The sequence below is a fragment of the Amia ocellicauda genome, chromosome 3 (genome assembly GCF_036373705.1).
Source record: "Amia ocellicauda isolate fAmiCal2 chromosome 3, fAmiCal2.hap1, whole genome shotgun sequence".
Lineage (NCBI taxonomy): Eukaryota > Metazoa > Chordata > Actinopteri > Amiiformes > Amiidae > Amia > Amia ocellicauda.
Genome location: NC_089852.1, coordinates 948,522 through 968,032, shown reverse-complemented (window position 1 = coordinate 968,032; position 19,511 = coordinate 948,522). Strand labels below are relative to the sequence as shown.

Below are 19,511 nucleotides of genomic sequence, written 5' to 3'. Positions count from 1 at the left end.
AAATAAATGCCTGGCCTATTAGCCTACTTTGACAATGAAACAATGTTTCCAGGCTCTTCTTGCCCTGCATGAGTTCACAATGTCTTTATTTATGAACGTTTAATACAAATGCCGGTCTCCTTCAATTGCCGGTCTCCAATTAACGCTGGGGTTTCTTGCAGTTATTTGGAATAACTGAGGTTTTATGGTATATTTAAAAATAAAGTGATGCGGGACAGTGCCCTGTCTAAATGCCAAATATATTATATTCACACCATTGTTGCAGCAAGATTAGATGGATTATGAACTGGTTGATGTGTAGGAAACAGAGGGTGTTGATTAGAGGAGTCGCTTCTAACTGGAGTGAGGTTGTTAGTGGAGTTCCACAGGGATCAGTACTAGGGCCTGTACCTTTTCTAATCTATATTAATGATCTGGACTCTGGGATAGTTAGCAAACTTGTCAAATTTGCAGATGATACTAAAATAGGTGGCTCAGCAGATACAATCTCGGCAGCACAGGCTATTCAGAGGGACTTAGATAATATTCAGTTGTGGGCCGACACCTGGCAGATGAAATTCAATGTGGACAAGTGCAAAGTAATACATGCAGGTAACAAAAATGTCCACTATAATTACACTATGGGAGGAACAGAACTAGATGAAGTAACGCATGAGAAAGACCTAGGAGTCTATGTGGACTCCTCACTTTCTCCATCCAAGCAATGTGGGGAAGCAATAAAAAAGGCAAACACAATGCTAGCATATATTGTCAAAAGTGCAGAATTGAGAACAAGGGCAGTGATGTTCAGACTGTACAATGCACTAGTTAGAGCTCATCTGGATACTGTGGACAGTTCTGGGCTCCACACTTCAAGAAAGATATCGCTGCTCTAGAGGCAGTTCAGAGGAGAGCAACCAGACTTATTCCAGGTCTGAAGGGAAAGTCCTACTGAGAGACTGAGGACCTGAACCTTTTCACCCTGGAACAGAGGAGACTACGTGGGGACTTGATTCAAGTCTTCAAAATCATGAAAGGCATCGACCACATCAAACCAGAGGAGCTTTTCCAGATCAGCAGGGACACACGCACCCGGGACACAAATGGAAATTGGGCTTCAAGGCATTCGAGACAGAAAACAGGAGACGCTTCTTCACACAGAGAGGCGTCACAATCTGAACAAACTCCCCAGCGATGTGGCTGATGAGACAATTTGGGAACATTCAAAAACAGACTGGATAGGATCCTTGATCACTTAGTTATTAATGGACACCAGACGAGCACGATGGGGCGAATGGGCTCCTCTCGACTGGACACTTTCTTATGTTGTTATATTCTTAAGATTGTGTAACCCATGTATGAATTTAAGCTTCATGTATCACTCCGGAGAGGTAGTTCTGTGTAGCTGATTTTAAGAAAAACATTTTCTTCCAAGGCCACAGAGAACAGAAGACAAAGGAGACGTGTGAGATTAAGTTTGGGGAACCTCACTGACGTCATGTAGTTACCCGGCAACCAAAGGGAGTCCTCTTGTATATGATAGCGTGTTCTTTAGAAAAACTTTAGATGTGTCTTCCCGACTGGCCGTCTCCGGAGCGCTTCGTTATACCTGAATAAACTATGTTGGTATTATTTAAATTAAATCGAGTTCTGAGTAAATTTCTCCTTATCATTTGGTGCTGAAACCTGGGAGCCAACATACTGTCTGTGCAGATATCTACAAAGCAAGGTAAGAAGTATTGTTTTATTGAGAGGGATTTTTCGCAATATTTTGCAAGATTATTATATATTTTTTTGCTAAATTAAAATAAGTCATTAAGTGTTAATTTAAACAGTATTTATGAAGGGTGAAGGGTGTTTGTCTGCCGCCTGCCTTTAAAACAAACGACGCCCCAGTGCATGCTGGGACTGAAGTCAGTCGAGCATTTACACTGCCAGGGTCAAATGCTACCGATGCATCTGATCCGGATCAGAAACGGCAGTGAAAACGCACCTATTTTGCTCTGTGTCAATGACCTGCATTCACCTTTGTTTGCCTGGTTGTGAAATGTACATATTTTAGCTTTTTTGTGTTTAAATTTGTGCTCCCTGTGTCACTTCTGGGCAGTTTTCCTGTTTTTTAAATCTCAGCTCCGCTTTAGGTAGCTGTGCTGAAGCAGGTGTCCCCAGGCCTGTTGAGGGGCGCACGGACAGACAGATCACAGCCATGGAAGCGGTGCAGCGCAGCCCGGGCTACAGTGTGGAGCGGGAGGTTCTGGACGAGCAGAGCCTGGAGGAGGTGGCACAGCGCCGGGAGAAGAGCCCCCGCACCCCTCTGGCAGACAGGCTGAAACACTCGCTGAGGTGAGAGGGAGAGAGAGAAAGAGGGAGAGACATCCTGTCTGCACCCCGAAAGGAGGAAACATTCATGGAGGAGGTAGGGAGAGATGGAGGCAGGTGTCTCGCGTGTCAGGTGCCCTCAATAAGCAGCTCTCCTTGTGTGAAAGTACATCCAGGGCCGTGGGATTGCTCCGCACAGCACAGCCTGTCCCCCTGTGTCGTTCCCACGCTCAGTGACTCCTGGTCCTGAGAGCAGACCAGCGCAGCAACAATGCCTCGTATTTCAACACTGGGAGACTGCAGGTGCAGGACAGAGCCAGTGGAGGTGCGTTCAGTCAGTGCCAGCCCAGAGAGACGGCATCCCACTGGATATTTACCTGCTGGTGCGGATTTCAAAGGTGGCCGTCCACACCTCTGTATTAAAGTGCTGTACTTCACTGTTTTTATTATATTTTATTCTTGCTAAGCAGTGAGTGTGTTACACAATGCGGCCGCTGCCTCTTGACGCTGTCTCTCTGACACTCTGATTTCGCTGACTTCAGTGGGAGGCCGTTGTCCGAGGGTTAACCCCCTCCTGGCAGCTGCCGGTGCCAGAGCTTTATGGCTTGATAGCTGGTGTCGTTACCCGGGTGTCACCCTGGTGCAGTGGAGTGGAGTACAGTTGGCAGTTTGTGAATGGTTGTCTGTCACCTGCAGGGGCTCGACTTTGTAGAGTCTCAGTGTGTCTCTGTCTCTCTCTCTGTCCCCTGCAGGTGCTCTGGCCGCAGGCTGAGGCGCAGTGTGCTCCGCTGGGTCCCTGTCCTCTCCTGGCTGCCCCGATACTCCTTCAGGGACAGCGCCCTGGGGGACCTCGTCTCTGGGGTCAGCGTGGGCATCATGCACCTGCCACAGGGTGAGAGTGACTGGACAGCCTATCCACAGGGGACCATCTAGACTGACTGACTATAGGCACTGTGTATAGAGACTGAATGACTATAGGGACTGTGTATAGAGACTGACTGACTAGATGGACTGTGTATAGAGACTGACTGTACAGAATAGTTTTAAGGACCACCTATATGGACTGAATACGGACTGGCCGTATGGATGGACTGTGTCTCTGTGTCAGCGTCTGTGGTGTCTGTGATCTGACCAGCTGCTGCTTCCTCCTCAGGCATGGCGTATGCCCTGCTGGCCTCAGTGCCCCCCGTGTTCGGGCTGTACTCCTCCTTCTACCCCGTCCTGGTCTACTTCATCTTCGGGACATCCCGGCACATCTCCATAGGTGAGCAGCACCTGACAGCCCCATGACACCTTTATTGACACTGCCTGGGGTTCGGTAACACGGCTCTATGACACTGGAAGCAGCAGAACCGATTGGAGAGGAGAGTGACGCTGGCACAGAGTTGTTTAAAGTGCATGAAAATGGCAGCGGGTGACACAGCGGCACTGCCAGCTCACCGATCTCCATCGCAGAGATGTCTGCATCAGTGCAGTCCGATAACAAGGCGCCAGTCCACAGGGCACCAGAGAAGTTCAGCTGCCGGGCTCTATATTCTATCCTGAGCCACAGACATGTGGTGTGTAGATATGGACATTATTATGTTATTAGTGTGATACCCAGTGCTTATTTTGTAAATCAGAAGGTGCCAGAACGCAAAGCGTATATGAGAACGGAGGGGTGACGAGGCAGGCGCAGGTCCCAGAACGCGTACAGAACAGTGCTGATAACAACGTGCTATGTACTCAAATCCCCACTTATTAATGATTTGCATGAGATAAATGTTATGGCAATAAGTTAAAAATAATTTAAACTACTCTGCACAACACGCAAATGCCCACATCGCCATGCTATTTTGAAGAGCAAATAGATCGCAATTAAGACATACATTAAGACATATGTTAACAATACCTCCTCTTCTGTCGCCATGGTTATCGCTGTTGTACAAAATCTGAATGTTTTGTCGCTGACCTGCCTCCTAGTGGACATAGATTTTAAACATCCATGCAGACATAAAGTAGCAGTGGAGTATGTGAACAATGCTGCATGCATAGCTTTTGCATCCGTGCACGTACGAAACTGTAGTATAACAAGGCCCTTACAGCACTCGCTGCCAGCAATTCATTCTCAGCAGGTCTAGCATAATTCACAATAATACTTTACAGTTCACAATAAAGAATCACCCAAAAACTTTCTAAAATATTAATAGACAAAATGCTTGCTTACCTTATCTAGTTCTCCAAAACACCTCACACCACAGCCATGTCCTGATTCACCTCCTCCTCCCTGTTTCGGGTTTTACTGCGTATGTCGGTGGCAGTTCTATGTGCTTTGGCCACGCATGACTTTATGCAGGGGTCTGGATTGAATTTGACCAGAAATAGTAAATCTGATATGGTGGATGTGCGCAGAGAGGCACGGTTCTGCATGCAAATCAAGTTCATTTGTGAAAATCCACGCTCAAACTCAGCACTTGATATAGGGATGCTATTTACAGCAACACATAGCTCTTTCAGTTTATATGGGATGTATTTTCCATCTGAGTCTCTGTACTCTCTGTAGGCCCGAATGAGAGCACGTGGGCTGCCAATGTCAAAGCGCTGACACAGCGATTCAACTTCTGTCTCTCCATACATAGCACCAGTGTTCTCTGGCCAGTACTGTGCATAAAGCACCTTCAGCTCCTCAATAAACTTGTTATATCCAGTTTTATCCGGCAACCGCCCCCTTGAGATAACATACGGCCCTCCAAATTCTTAGCCAAACTTAGGAAAAATGTATCTGGTCAAGTGTTTTGTCACTGGGTTTTCCTCCGTTTAGCGTGACGCCCTGGAAAGAGTTATCCTCAATTCCCCTCTGGCTTAGATCAGTGTAGTGCCCTGGCCGCTCCGACATTGCCTCAATTACCCTGATTTGCCTACAGATTGCCTTGTTTGCCGAAATCATGCTACTTTCTCTTCTTTGAAGCTCGAGTGACAGTTCAGATAACTCTTGCAATGCATCGCACATGATACCTAAGTTGTTCACAAACGCATGGGAAGATATGCACTTAGCAAGTCCGTTGTATGTTTGCTTTGTAATACCATCGCGGGATGGATCCTCTGCTGCTGTTGTAAAATGTTTGTAAAGTGCTGGGTAGTTTTTCCACACTCCTTCTACTGTTCTAAAACTTGAAGCCACCCACCTCTAATATCCGACCGATTTTGCATAGCTGAACATCTAAACTTTCGCAGACTCTCTCGGCTCCATTCGGGCTATATATTGCATATAGCTTGTCCATACTATGGTGTCTTCTTTTGCCTTATCAAGAATTTCTGCTGCTGCTAAATGAGCCTTGGTCTGGGCATGTTCAAATACTTTTTTTCTGAGTGCTCGTTGCTGTTTATTAATATCTGAGACAGATGAGGTTACTGTACATGTGACCCATTCCTTTAATAGTTTCATCCCCCCTGTCTTTTCTGGTCCACAAACCCCACCGCTTTACATGTTTTCCAGCTCAAATTGAACTTGAGTTTAACATTACAAGCCAGGGGTAGGAGGACGTCCCAAACCCTTCTCCGCTGATAGCACCATCCTCTCCCTCCAAATCCGATTTGCTTTGTACCTCTTCCTGCTGTTGAACCTGGATAGCTACTGCTGTGGCAGTGGCAGCGGCAGCCTCCTGCTCTGGCCGGTTAACTGTGCTGGCCGCCTCCTGCACCTGCTCGCTACTGCAACCGCTTTCGTGTGTCGTCGTCGCCATCCTGATTCGTTTAGAATCATCATCCAACTCTTCTTTTCTTTTGAAAATTTAACTGTCTCTTTGACATTTTAACGTTGCACAGTTCTTCTTCTCTGGTTTTGGCAGTTAGGCAGTTAAGTGTACATGAGGATGTTACCCAGCGCTTTTCACTCTCGATTCCCACTTCTAAAACAAATCTAAAACCTAAACCTAAATCTAAACTAATAAATAACGTGAAATTTGATTGAAAATTTGAATGTAAATTATATATTTTTTTATTTTATGTTATAATTTTTGTTTTTTTACCTTGTGAGGTACTGCATCGGCACAAATAGGTACCGGAACACAGACATTCAAAACCCGAGAGGTCCCAGATCCTGTTCTGGCACAAATTAAGCACTGGTGATACCAGATCTTCTGTATCAAAGACTAGTAGCAGCAGCAGCAAAGGTGCAAAGTCAAACTTTCAAATTCAAATTCAAGGTGCTTTATTGGCATGACCAGAAATAAGTATTGCCAAAGCAATGGTGACATAACAAACAGTTTTAAAACATACATGTACATTTCCATACATAAATACATATATGCATGGTAAACAATTAAGCGATTCAATTCATAAACTTAAACAATAATTCAGAGAAACATAAAATGAATATTGATTATAATACTTGGGTGTAGCACAGGTGTCATTGCCTGTGTCCAGGGGTGTCCCCTGTGTGAGTGGACTGAGTGTCCACTGTGTCCCTCAGGCTGTGGCAGGGAGCTGGATACTGGGCTGCCAGTAATATGCAGCTGGTCTCCTCTCTCAGAAGCACTGGCACTTTCTCTGAGTCTGGCAGGTCTGGAAATCTCTTATAGAGATCTGCTATTTTGGGAAAAATTTTGCTCGTAAATTGTAGAATTGTAGAATAAAGTGCAGCTCTGTCTCGACCTCTTCATGTTCACTGCCAGGGCCCAGGTCTGACAGTGCTGCTCCAGTAGTGCCAGGTTCTGCTGCAGCCCCTGCTCTGTGGGCGACAACAGGACCAGGTCATCTGTAGAGCAGGAACTTGACTTCTGTGCCATGTAGCGTGAGGCCGGGGGCTGCAGATTGCTCCAGCATTGTGGCCAATTCGTTGATGTAAATATGAAATAGTGTTGGGCTCAGACTGCCGCCCGAGTGAAGAACTCTTTTAATGCCAATTTTAACTCCGCACTCATTTCCTATATACATTTATTTGATGATGTCATATGTTTTACCCCCTACGCCACTTTGGAGAAGTTTGTAAAATAAATCTTCGTGCCAGATTGAATCTTTCTTTAAATCTATGAAACAAGCAAATATTTTATTTTTATTTTGGTGGACGTGTTTGTCTATGAGGGTGTGTAGGGTGTAAATATGATCAGTAGTGCGGTATTTTGGTAGGAAGCCAGTCTAACTCTGACACTCTGCTCGGTAAGGAAAGCCAGTATCCGGGCGTTGATGATACTGCAGAATACCTTCCCCAGGTTGCTGCTCACACAGACGACCCGGTAGTTATTAGGGTCCAGTTTGTCTCCACTCTCATGAATCGTGGTGCTGTGTTTCAGCATCTCATTGGAGATGCCCTCAGGCCCGCAGGCTTTCCTGGGCAGCAGGGCGCGCAGCTTCTCCTGCAACTCCTGCTCAGTAATAGGGGAGTCCAGGGGACTCTGTCTGTCTTTAAATGCTGATTTCATTATTTTTAGTTCCACACTGATGTCATTCTGAGCTGATTTCTCAGTGGTGAATGTTTTCATAAAGTTTTTCAAAGTGGTCTTTCCAAATATCTCAATTCTTGATTACCAATTCTTCAGGTTTTGATTTATTTAGTTTTTTCCAGTTTTCCCAGAATCTGTTTGTGTTAATGGACTCGATTATTGTCAGTTGCTTTCGAGTGTGTTGTTCTTTTTTGTTCTAAGTGTTTTTTTGTAATGTTTGAGTGTTTCACAGTAACTGAGGCGTAAATCTGGGTTATCTGGTTGTCTGTGCTTTTGGTTTGATAGTTTCCTAAGTTCCTTGCTTATTGTATTGCACTCCTTATCAAACCAATTCTCCTCTTTGTGTTTTGTTGGGATGTTCTTTTTAATTTTCAATTTTGACTGTAAAGCTGCTTTTTCAAATATATGATTTAAGTTTTTTATAGCCAGATTTATTCCTTTTTTACTATGTTGATTTGCGGTGACCAGAAAGGTGTGTATTAGTGATTGGATGTCCTGATTGCCAGTTGCTTTGTGGTACTCTTGTGCGCTGTCTGAGCCCGTCTGTAGGAGTGTCTGAGGCTGTATAGCTTGCTGGGCTGTGTGTGAGTGCTGCTGCTGTGCTCTGTCCTCTTCAGGAACAGTGATTTGGCTGTGGTCTGACAGAGGTTTCAGTGGTTTGACGGTGAATGCACTGAGAGAGAAGGGGTCTAGGTCTGTGATGGCATAGTCTACGGTGCTGCTGCCGAGAGCTGAGCTGTAGGTGTATCTTCCCAGAGAGTCCCCCCGGATCCTGCCATTCACGATATACAGGCCCAGTCCCTGACAGAGCTGCAGTAATTGTTGCCCGTTTTTATTCACTTCCCTGTCGTGGCTGTGTCTGAGGGAGCTGATGGGGGTGTTTAAGGGGGTGTGGCCGAATATGTGGCCGTCTCCCTGTGTGCTGGTGAAGTCAGGCAGGCTGCCTGTCTGGGCGTTCAGGTCCCCACAGATCAGCACACTTCCCTGGGCCTGGAAGTGGCAGACCTCAGTCTGGAGGTTGGGGAAGATCTCCTCATTGTGATAGGGGGATTCTGAGGGGGGAACATACACTGCACACAGGAACACGTTGGTTTGTGTAGAGATGATTTCTTTGCTTATTTTGAGCCATATGTGTGGCTGTTTTGATGGGCTGTATGGAGTCACTGAGCTCTGCTTTGTACCAGACTATTATTCCCCCGCAGTCCCTGCCGTGTCTGAGAGAGGGCTTCTTCAGGGAGGGCATTATGACCTCTCTGTAGCCCGAGGGACAGTGAGTGGACACGTCTGTCCGACACCATGTCTCTTGCAGGATCATGACATCCTTGTCTCTCACTGTCTCTCTCCATCCTGTATGTCTGTGTGTGTGTGTGTGTTGTGTTTGTTTGTGCGTTTTTGCTCTCAGGCAGCATTGCGGTGATCAGTCTCATGGTGGGCAGTGTGACTGAGCGCCTCGCTCCCAACGAGAACTTCCTCCACAATGACACCAACGGCACTGAGGTTCTGGACCTGACCGCCAGGGACACCTACAGGGTCCAGGTTGCCGCGGCGGTCACAAGCCTAGCAGGGATGTTCCAGGTAAAAAATAAAACCGAATTCAAACTGCTGGTCCTGCTCCCAGCTGCACCTGATTCACGGCTGTGGAAACACTAGGCCCCTCAAAGCGACAGGGCCAGTGCATAAACAATGACCTCGGAGCTCCCAGGACCTCAGTCTGAGTGTGTGTGTGTGCAGGTGGTGCTGGGTCTGGTGCAGTTCGGCTTCGTGGTGACCTACCTGTCCAACCCGCTGGTCAGGGGCTACACCACTGGTGCCGTGGTCAACGCTGTCATCTCCCAGCTCAAGTACATCTTCGGCCTCCACCCCCAGCACCACAGAGGGCCTCTTTCTCTGGTCTATGTGAGTAACGGAGCCTCCTTGGTGCTCGCTCCTCTCCTTCACTCTCTCCATCTCTCTGTCTCTCACCTGGTGAAGGAATTGTGTCTCCAGACTAGCTGTACTTCAGGGTGTTAATGATAGGAGCACCAGATGTGACCCTGTCTCTCCTTCTGTCCCTCTTCTCCTCCATTCTCCTCCACTCATTCACTCCAACCTTTCACTCGCTTACTTCAGACCAACCTCTCTCTCTCTCTCTCTCTCCCTGCCCCTCTCTTCCTCTCCAGACACTGATAGATGTGTGCTGGCTGCTGCCCCAGACCAATCTGGGCACTCTGGTGGTCAGTGTGGTGTCCCTGGTGGCTCTGATCGCAGCGAAGGAGCTCAACGTCAGGCTGAGCAGAAAGCTGCCGCTGCCCATTCCTGTAGAGCTGATCATGGTAAGACTGTCCCTGTGTCTTTGTGTCCCTCTGTCTCACTGTCCCTGTGTCTCAGTGTCCCTCTGTCGGTGTCCGTGACACAGTGTCTCTCTGTTTGCCAATTCTTGTGGAGCTCATATATATCTGTTGTCCACCATGGATAAGATTTGCCTGTGGTGCTGGATAGGTCACTGTCTGGTTATCTCCCCCCCCTCCTCCCACCTCTGCCCTGTTACTCAGCCTCCATGTCGTGCCAGTGTTCATGTACGCTTTCTGGCCTTGGAGTATTAAGTATTGGTTTAAGTATTATGTCCTGGGCCCTTAGCGTGCCTCCCACTGAGCTGAGGAGAACAAAAGGACTCTGTTTACAAACAGCGGTGGCCATCTTGTGGTAAGGGAACTAAAGGACTGAACCAAGACCCCAACGATGTATTGAAACAAGCTGGTCACTGACACAAGAAGAATAAATAGGGTTCAAGGAGTGAGTTAGAAGCCCACGTGGGGCCTGAGACAAACAAATTGGGGTATCTGTAAAAAATATTGCAAATAAGAGAGGTGAACGTACCTGACATTCCAGTGAGTCTTACACCTTCTTACCAGAAGCGGACCAGCAGAGTCCGGCATTTAGGCAATGATTGCCACGTTTTTCCCCTTTACTCTTAAACACACACACACTCACACTCACACACTCACGCACTCACTCTCTTACACACACACTGACTCTCTCACACACTCATGCACTCACACACATGCACACACACACACACACACACACACACACACACACTGACACACACATCTGCACCTGCTTTCCAAAACCGCCTCACTGATCTCCCCCCTGCCAACTCTCTTCTCCCTCTCTCTCCCTCTCTCGTTCTTTCCTCTCTGCTCTCTCTCTGCCTCTCCCTCTCTCCCCGTCCAGATCATAGCTGGGACGCTGGTCTCCTGTCTGGCCTCTCTGCAGCCCCAGTATGGGGTGGAGGTGGTGGGGGAGATTTCCAGTGGGTGAGTGCTTCTTCAGTGCTGCGGTCCTGGAAGATGGGGTGGGGGGTAAAGTGCAGTGGATGGGGGTGTTATAGGTGTAAGAATTGGGGGGCCGTTACCGCCATCCCTCTTGACACTCTCGGGCCCAGCGGGTTCTCTGAGGCTCTGCCTGTTGTCAGGTGTGCATTCCTGTGACCCTGTGTCTCCTCTCTCTGTCCACCCCCCAGTCTGCAGCCCCCCCGCGCCCCGGACGTGTCCCTGTTCAGAGAGGTGATCGGAGACGCTTTCGCTCTGGCCATCGTTGGCTATGCCATCTCCATCTCTCTGGGAAAGACCTTTGCCCTCAAACACGGGTACAAGGTGGACAGCAGTCAGGTCAGTGAGACACAGCCCTCTGTGTGTGTCTCTATGTCCAATCATGCATCTGTGTGTATCTGTGTGTGTTTTGTGTTTTACTGTGAATTCCTGTGTCTGTGTGGGAGCTGTGCTGTGTCTGTGTGCCTGCTGGCCACACACTGTATTACCAAAGATCCTTTTCTTTTGTCTTTCTCTCGCAATGCATTAGATTGCAAGGAGTTCCGGTGGCAATTTTTCCCTATATAATGGAAAATCTGCCTCATTTCATATTCAAAGCTTTCTCTTTAAAAAATAATTTAATTCTTTAACATGATGCACCTGGGTTGCATTAGAGTCGCCCCTCCTTAACAATATGAAATGAAGCTGGCTTTCCGTTATATGGAGAGGAGAGAAATCGCCACTGGAACTCCTTGCAATCCCACAATGCACTGCTTTGGCAAAGACGAAAGTTCCCACGTTAATTAGGTGGAGCTGACTATCTTGTTTAAATAGAGGATCTTTGGCATTACCTTGTGTCCCCTGGGTTCCTGCTGCTGACACTGGTCTCTCTTGCTGCAGGAGCTGGTGGCTCTGGGCCTCAGTAACACAGTGGGGGGGTTCTTCCAGTGCTACTCCGTGAGCTCCTCGATGTCACGCAGCCTGATCCAGGAGAGCACGGGAGGAAAGACCCAGGTGAGGCCCTGAGACACTGCGGCCTGCGGCTCTCCCTGCAGCGCAGCGTACACTGCCCCCTCTCTCTCTCACAGCCCCCTCTCTCTCTCACAGCCCCCTCTCTCTCTCTCAGTCCCCTCTCTCTCTCACAGTCCTCTCTCTCTCTCACAGCCCCCTCTCTCTCTCACAGCCCCCTCTCTCTCTCACAGTCCTCTCTCTCTCTCACAGCCCCCTCTCTCTCTCACAGTCCTCTCTCTCTCTCACAGCCCCCTCTCTCTCTCACAGTCCTCTCTCTCTCTCACAGCCCCCTCTCTCTCTCACAGCCCCAGTCTGGCAGGTGAGAACTATAAGGGGACACATTCCCAGTGTGTGCAGTGTTGACGATGTGTGTCTAACCCGTCTGTGTTCCTCGTCCCAGATGGCCTCGGCGGTCTCTGCGGTGATCGTGCTCGTCACTGTGCTGAAGCTGGGCTCTCTGTTCCAGTCGCTGCCCAAGGTAACGCGCCGCTCAGCTCTTGCTGCCACACGGCACTGATGTGGGGGAAATGTGAAATCCCCAGATTATTCCATGTCAAACAGGGTACAGAAGATATAGCCATGGACCTGCCCCCCACCCTGCATCTGTCTCCTGCATCTCTGACTCCTGTTTCCTGTGTCCTGTGTCCTGTGTCTCAGGCTGTGCTGTCTGCCATTGTCTTTGTCAACCTGAAGGGGATGTTCATGCAGTTCTTGGACATCTGCACTCTGTGGAGGAGCAGCAAAATCGACCTGGTGAGGAGCTGGAGACAGAGAGACTGAGACTGAGACACTTTCATTCCGACTGGATTGGCTTTATTTGCCTCCTTGTCAGTTGAGGCTGGTGCACTGGATGGCCTCTGACCTTTGCCCTCTGTGTCTTCCTCCCAGCTGGTGTGGGTCGTGACCTTCATATCCACGCTGCTGCTGAACCTGGACCTGGGGCTGGCCGCCTCCATCGGCTTCGCTCTGCTCACCGTCATCTTCAGGACACAGCTGTGGGTCTCACTCTGCGTCTCTCCCCGTCTCTCTCTGTCTCTCCCTTGAGCGCTGCACTGTCTCTGGGATGGACGTCAGTGAGTGTCTGTGTCCTGACCTCCTGTACTGAGCCCAGCCTGCCTTTCTGTCCTGTCCTTTTCTCAGGCCTCGCTACTCTATCCTGGGACAGATCCTGGGCACCGAGCTCTACCTGGATGTGAAGATGTACGCAGAGGTGAGACACCTGGGGGAGGGAGAGAGAGAGAAAAAATGAGAGGCATGACAGAGGGACGGGAGAAGAGAGTTGGCAGAGAGATATAGAAAGGAGTGAGGAAGAAGGGGAGAGAGAGAGAGAGAGAGAGAGAGAGCAGATGGTGGGCAGGGTGGTGACGAGGCTCCTGCTCTTCCCTCAAGGCCAGGGAGATCCCAGGCATCACCATCTTCCGCTCCTCGGCCACAGTGTACTTCGCCAACGCAGAGCTGTACCTGGAGGCCCTGAAGAAGAAGGTGAGCTGGCCCTCACCTGAAGCCCCCCATCGCTCAGCACCACACGGCACCACACAGCACTACACTGCACCACATGGTACCGCACAAGTTAGTATTGCTTACTGGTTATTGCTGCCCTGTCTGTACCCAGAGTGGGATTGACATCGGCAAACTGCTGACCTACAAGAGGAAGCAGGTGGCCAAGCAGCAGCGCCGGGAGCAGCGGGAGCAGCGCAGAGCCAGGAGACATGCCAAGAGAACGGTGAGACTCTGCAGCACCGGCACCACACCGCATCAGGACCCACTGTGTGTGTGTGTGTGAGTCAGTAATGGCTGAGACTCACAAAGTCCCTGTCACTCCTCCTCTCTCCTCCTCCTCTGCCTCTGTCAGGAGCGGACACTGAAGGGGCCAGGGGCCCGGGAGACCCGGGGGTCAGTGTTCTCGGTGGAGAAGGAGGCCCAGCTGTGGCGGGAGCAGGAGAGGCACATGGTGCTTCACCAGGGCAATGGCACGGTGTTTGTGAGGCCCCAGGCCGGCAACAGACAGGTGTCCTGGGAGTACCTGAAGATGGGCGACCCCGACACGGCCACCCTGGGCTCGGTGTCGGAGCTGGAGGGCGACACCAGCACGGTGGACTCCAGCTGCGACACCCAGGACACCCTGAGCCGAGACCTGGAGCGCCTGTCCCTGGGCTCCCTGGGCAAGTGGAGCTGGGACATTCACTCCATCATCCTGGACCTCAGTACCTGCAACTTCCTGGACACTGTGGCCATCAACACACTGAAGAGCGTGAGCGACGAGAGAGGGGGAGGGTGGAGAAGAGGATTGGGCAGGAAGGGAGTGGGAGAGAGGTGGGAGACGGGAGGATGCAGAGAGGAAAGGGATGGAGAGAGAGTTTTAAGGAGGAGGGAGAAGGAGGGAGGCAAGGAGGGATGGAGAGAGGGATAGATGGAGAGCTGCAACAGGGTCAGAGGGGGTGTAATAACACTTCTCACAGAGACCCCCGGGTCTGCGCCGCCGGCTCACTGTGCTCCTCGTTTCAGATCTTCACCGACTTCGGGGAGATCGACGTGGGTGTGTACATCGCCGGCTGTCAGGGTGAGTGTCCGTTCCAACAGCTCAACCGATCTTCCTGCAGTGATGCACCGGGACACCTAGTGCGCTGCTTGTGCTTATGTACGGTTATGATTCATAATTGATTTATAATCGACCGATAACACCACAAAGCCCATTGACAAGACTGGTGGAACGCTCAACCTTCCACTCCTGCGCAGAGCATCATGTCCCTGTCTGGTCGATAGCCAATCAGCAGTGATTCCTACCGTCAATAGCCAATCAGCAATGAGTCCTACCGTCATTAGCCAATCAGTAGTGAGTCATACGGTCGATAGCCAATCAGCAGTGGGGCATATGGTTGATTGCCAATCAGCAGTGAGGATTTACAGCATTTGGATCACATATCCTTCCTTCAAATGAACGGTCGAACATACCCCACCTCTCTGTCAGTGGTGCCGACTTCTGATACGTTAAATTCTACGTATCATCATTATTATTATCTTATATATAAGTGCATGGCATGACAAATACACAATATACAGTGCATCCGGAAAGTATTCACAGCGCTTCACTTTTTCCACATTTTGTTATGTTACAGCCTTATTCCAAAATTGATTAAATTAGTTATTTTCCTCAAAATTCTACAAACAATACCCCATAATGACAACATGAAAGAAGTGTGTTTGAAATCTTTGCAAATGTATTAAAAATAAAAAACAAGAAAAGCACATGTACAGAAGTATTCACAGCCTTTGCTCAATACTTTATTGAAGCACCTTTGGCACCAATTACAGCCTCAAGTCTTTTGGAGTATGATGCTACAAGCTCGGCACAACTATTTTTGGGCAGTTTCTCCCATTCTTCTTTGCAGGACCTCTCAAGCTCCATCAGGTTGGATGGGGAGCGTCGGTGCAAAGCCATTTTCAGATCTCTCCAGAGATGTTCAATCGGGTTCAAGTCTGGGCTCTGGCTTGGCCACTCAAGGACATTCACAGAGTTGTCCTGTAGCCACTCCTTTGTTATCTTGGCTGTGTGCTTAGAGTCGTTGTCCTGTTGGAAGATGAACCTTCGCCCCAGTCTGAGGTCCAGAGCGCTCTGGAGCAGGTTTTCATCAAGGATGTCTCTGTACATTGCTGCATTCATCTTTCCATCGATCCGGACTAGTCTCCCAGTTCCTGCTGCTGAAAAACATCCCCACAGCATGATGCTGGCACCACCAAGTGTCACTGTAGGGATGGTATTGGCCAGGTGATGAGCGGTGCCTGGTTTCCTCCAGACATGACGCTTGCCATTCAGGCCAAAGAGTTCAATCTTTTGTTTCTCATGGTCTGAGAGTCCTTCAGGTGCCTTTTGGCAAACTCCAAGTGGGCGGTCATGTGCCTTTTACTGAGGAGTGGCTTCCGTCTGGCCACTCTACCATACAGGCCTGATTGGTGGAGTGCTGCAGAGATGGTTGTTCTTCTGGAAGGTTCTCCTCTCTCCACAGAGACACGCTGGAGCTCTGTCAGAGTGACCATCGGGTTCTTGGTCACCTCCCCGACTAAGGCCCTTTTCCCCTGATCGCTCAGTTCGGCTGGGCGGCCAGCTCTAGGAAGAGTCCTGGTGGTTCCACACTTCTTCCATTTACAGATGATGGAGGGCACTGTGCTCATTGGGACCTTCAATGCTGCAGAATTTTTTTTGTACCCTTCCCCAGATCTGTGCCTTATACAATCCTGTCTCGGAGGTCTACAGACAATTCCTTGGACTTCATGGCTTGGTTTGTGCTCTGACATGCACTTTTAACTGTGGGACCTTATATAGACAGGTGTGTGCCTTTCCAAATCATGTCCAATAAACTGAATTTACCACAGGTGGACTCCAATCAAGTTGTAGAAACATCTCAAGGATGATCAGTGGAAACAGGATGCACCTGAGCTCAATTCTGAGTGTCATGGCAAAGGCTGTGAATACTTATGTACATGTGCTTGTTTTTTATTTTTAATACATTTGCAAAGATTTCAAACAAACTTCTTTCACGTTGTCATTATGGGGTATTGTTTGTAGAATTTTGAGGAAAATAACTAATTTAATCAATTTTGGAATAAGGCTGTAACATAACAAAATGTGGAAAAAGTGAAGCGCTGTGAATACTTTCCAGATGCAATGTAAAATCCAACTCAAGATGCAATGAGTTGCAAAGTTCTCACTGTACTGTGGAGGTTGTACTGTACTAACAGCCTGTCCCTCTGTCCCTGTGTCCCTGTGTGTCTCTGTCCGTGTGTGTTCCTGTGTGTCCCTATACATCTCTGTGTGTCCCTGTGTGTTTGTTTGTGTCCCTGTGTGTCCCTTCCGTGTGTCTGTCCCTCTGTGTGCCCCTGTGTCTGCAGCCTGTGTGGTGGAGCAGCTGGAGTGCGGAGACTTCTTCATTCCCAGCCTCACAAAGAGACACCTCTTCCCCTCTGTCCACGATGCTGTGCTGCACTGCCTGCAGCTCCACGGCACTCCCACCGCCCCTGGATACGACTGCGTACTGGTGAGCTTCAAAGACACACACCCTGACACCCTGACTAATGCTGTGACACACACACACTGAAACCCTGACACACACACTGACATACAGTGACAAAGTCGCATTTCCCAAGTCATTATTCTGCAGCAGTGATGTGCCAGCAGTGTCTGTCCACACTGAGGGGCTGTTGTCTGTCTTGGCAGGATATGGACTGCAGTACCAAGCTGTAGCAGCAGAGGTGCCTGGAGCTGGAGTGGGGGTCTTTAAACTGCTTCCTCGTCTGCGTCACCCTGACTCTCCAGCCTCCTCCAGCATGTCCTCATCATGTGTTAAAAGAGCGGAGTTTACCAGGAGATTACCTGTACCAGCGTCAGTGCCGGCATCGTGGACAGAAAGGCCTTTTTGTGGGCTGACTTGATGATGAGCCTGTACGAACTGTGTGTGTGTCTGTGTGCATCAGCTGTCAATGATATGTAAATTAAATATGTTGTTGCAGCCTTTCACTATTTTGCACTTCTTTGTTGGTGGGGTGGGGTGGGGTGGGGGGGTTATAACAAACAAACAGTAAAGGAGTCTCCCCCTCAGTCCCCCAGGTAACACACTCCCTACATTGTGTATAATCCCTTTATTCATTGTTCCATTGCTCTGTTCCTGAGCTCTGGACCTGTCCGACAATGCTTTGGCAACACTGAGCTCAACTAGTCTGTCAATAAAGCTCAATCTGAATTGAGAACGGGGGGGGCAGTGCGGTTCGCTCACCACACACAGGCAGGGGGTGATGCAGGCCCAGCACCACTTCATGAAGGGTAGGGGGCGATTCCCAATCATACAGGCAATATATACAACAATACCAATTGTACCAATCTCTCTCTCTCCTTCTGTCTCTCTTTTTCCGTGTGTTAGCAACATTCAAATTCCAAGGAATTAGCGATTGAGGAGAAATAGCTCAAGGTGGCCTTACAAATTAATTCGGGATTAGGATATAAACGCAGGGCCCTTAGGTCTACTCGGCCTCTCAGGGGCTAAAGGACCTAATTGTCTCGAGGCCAAGAATGGAAGGAAGAAAGAAGGAAACCCGACAGCATGAGACCTGAAATATCCACAGCCGTCAGCCTCGTCACGTGACCAGACACAGAGACGGTGCTGCTGTGTGCTATTGAGTGTCCCACTGCTGTCAGGTGTTAAATGCTTACCATGTGTTTGAGAGAGTTATGGAAGCAAAAGCTTACCAGTCTGAGTAGAAGGTAACTGAACTGGTTTAGTGGAAAAGTTGTCTGCACCCTTCACGTAGGCCAGCACACAACGCAGTTAACCCCGAACTTACAACCTCCCTGCCCCCCCAGGAAAAACTAAATAAAATGAGGAAAGGAAAAACTGAAACATCCTTGTAAACAGGATATAGCAGGAAGGGAAATTTGACTAAAAGTGGGGGAAGACTACCCCATCTCTAGTGATGCCACGGAGCGGGGTTATTGTGCCTGCACTTCTATGCGAACAGCCACTCTCCGGATTCTTGAAGAACGGCACAACGGTGATGTCGTTTCCACTGGGACTACTGGCACAGAACTCAACGGCAAGGAAGCTGCAGGAGCTCCACTTCGCAGGCGCCCCAGGGTCAGATGTAACCACTGATGGATCCAGGTCGTAGGCAGGCTCTCCCTGTGGCACTGGCATGAACTCTACAGTTGCATCGGTGGCCCCAGGATGCCCTATAGATGCCACACTAGACAACTGCCTGGAAAGAAGATGGTCCACATGGTGTCTCATCACATTACCAGCCACTTCCACCTTATATAACAGAGGACCTGTGGAGGCAATCACCGAAGGGTTTCATGCTCTGCTTTATGTTCTCCTGTCCATGGCAGACCCTCTTGAGGACATCTGGCCTAAGATCATCCCACCTAGTTCTCAGTGGGCAACCAAACATCATTTTGGCTGGGACACCCCAGTTGTTGTGTGAGGTGTTGTGTTATAAGATGCCAAAAACCTGGAGAAACGTGTCTACAGAGAACCTTCCGTCATCTTACTCAGTGCAGCCTTTACGGTCTGGACTATCCTTTCTACCAACCCATTTGAGGTGGGGTGGTACAGTACCGAGGTGATGTGGTGAATGCTGTTGTCTGACAGGAAACCTTCAAACTCTGAACTCGTGAAAATGGTGGCACCATGGTTCGGAGTCCATGAATACTGAAAAGCTGTTGTAGATGCCCTATGGTTCTGGCTGAAGTCACTGACTTCACTGGAGACACATCTAGCCACTTGGAGTGTGCATCCACCACCACTAGGAATGGGTCTCCCATGAATGGACCAGTGTAGTCAACATGAATCCGTGTCCATGGCCGACAAGGCTATTCCCAGGGGCATATCGGAGCCTCTACTGGAGTGTTCCATAACTGCTGACAAAACTCACAAGATTTCACACAATCTTCCACTCCAATCAAGATCACCACAGGAATGCTTGTACTGTTGCTTTCATCCCAGAG

General features: G+C 49.1%; 1 protein-coding gene across 2 annotated transcripts; it reads left to right on the top strand.

The window, feature by feature from the left end:
* Positions 1-1,513: 1,513 nt before the first annotated feature.
* LOC136730233 (solute carrier family 26 member 6) lies at positions 1,514-17,531 on the top strand. Of its 2 annotated transcripts, none has more exons than XM_066697578.1 (20): positions 1,514-1,708; positions 2,110-2,322; positions 3,051-3,190; positions 3,452-3,562; positions 9,121-9,293; positions 9,450-9,614; positions 9,878-10,030; positions 10,932-11,014; positions 11,221-11,368; positions 11,909-12,022; positions 12,420-12,497; positions 12,677-12,772; positions 12,908-13,014; positions 13,160-13,229; positions 13,409-13,501; positions 13,632-13,742; positions 13,872-14,270; positions 14,525-14,579; positions 16,907-17,052; positions 17,232-17,531. In XM_066697578.1, the coding sequence occupies exons 2-20, from the start codon at positions 2,186-2,188 to the stop codon at positions 17,256-17,258; spliced, it is 2,406 nt and encodes an 801-aa protein (XP_066553675.1). In that variant the 5' UTR covers positions 1,514-1,708; positions 2,110-2,185; the 3' UTR covers positions 17,259-17,531. The 2 variants fall into 2 exon arrangements, with proteins under 2 accessions (XP_066553675.1, XP_066553674.1); XM_066697577.1 differs by having other exon boundaries at positions 1,515-1,708; positions 2,121-2,322.
* The last annotated feature ends 1,980 nt before the right edge of the window (positions 17,532-19,511 follow it).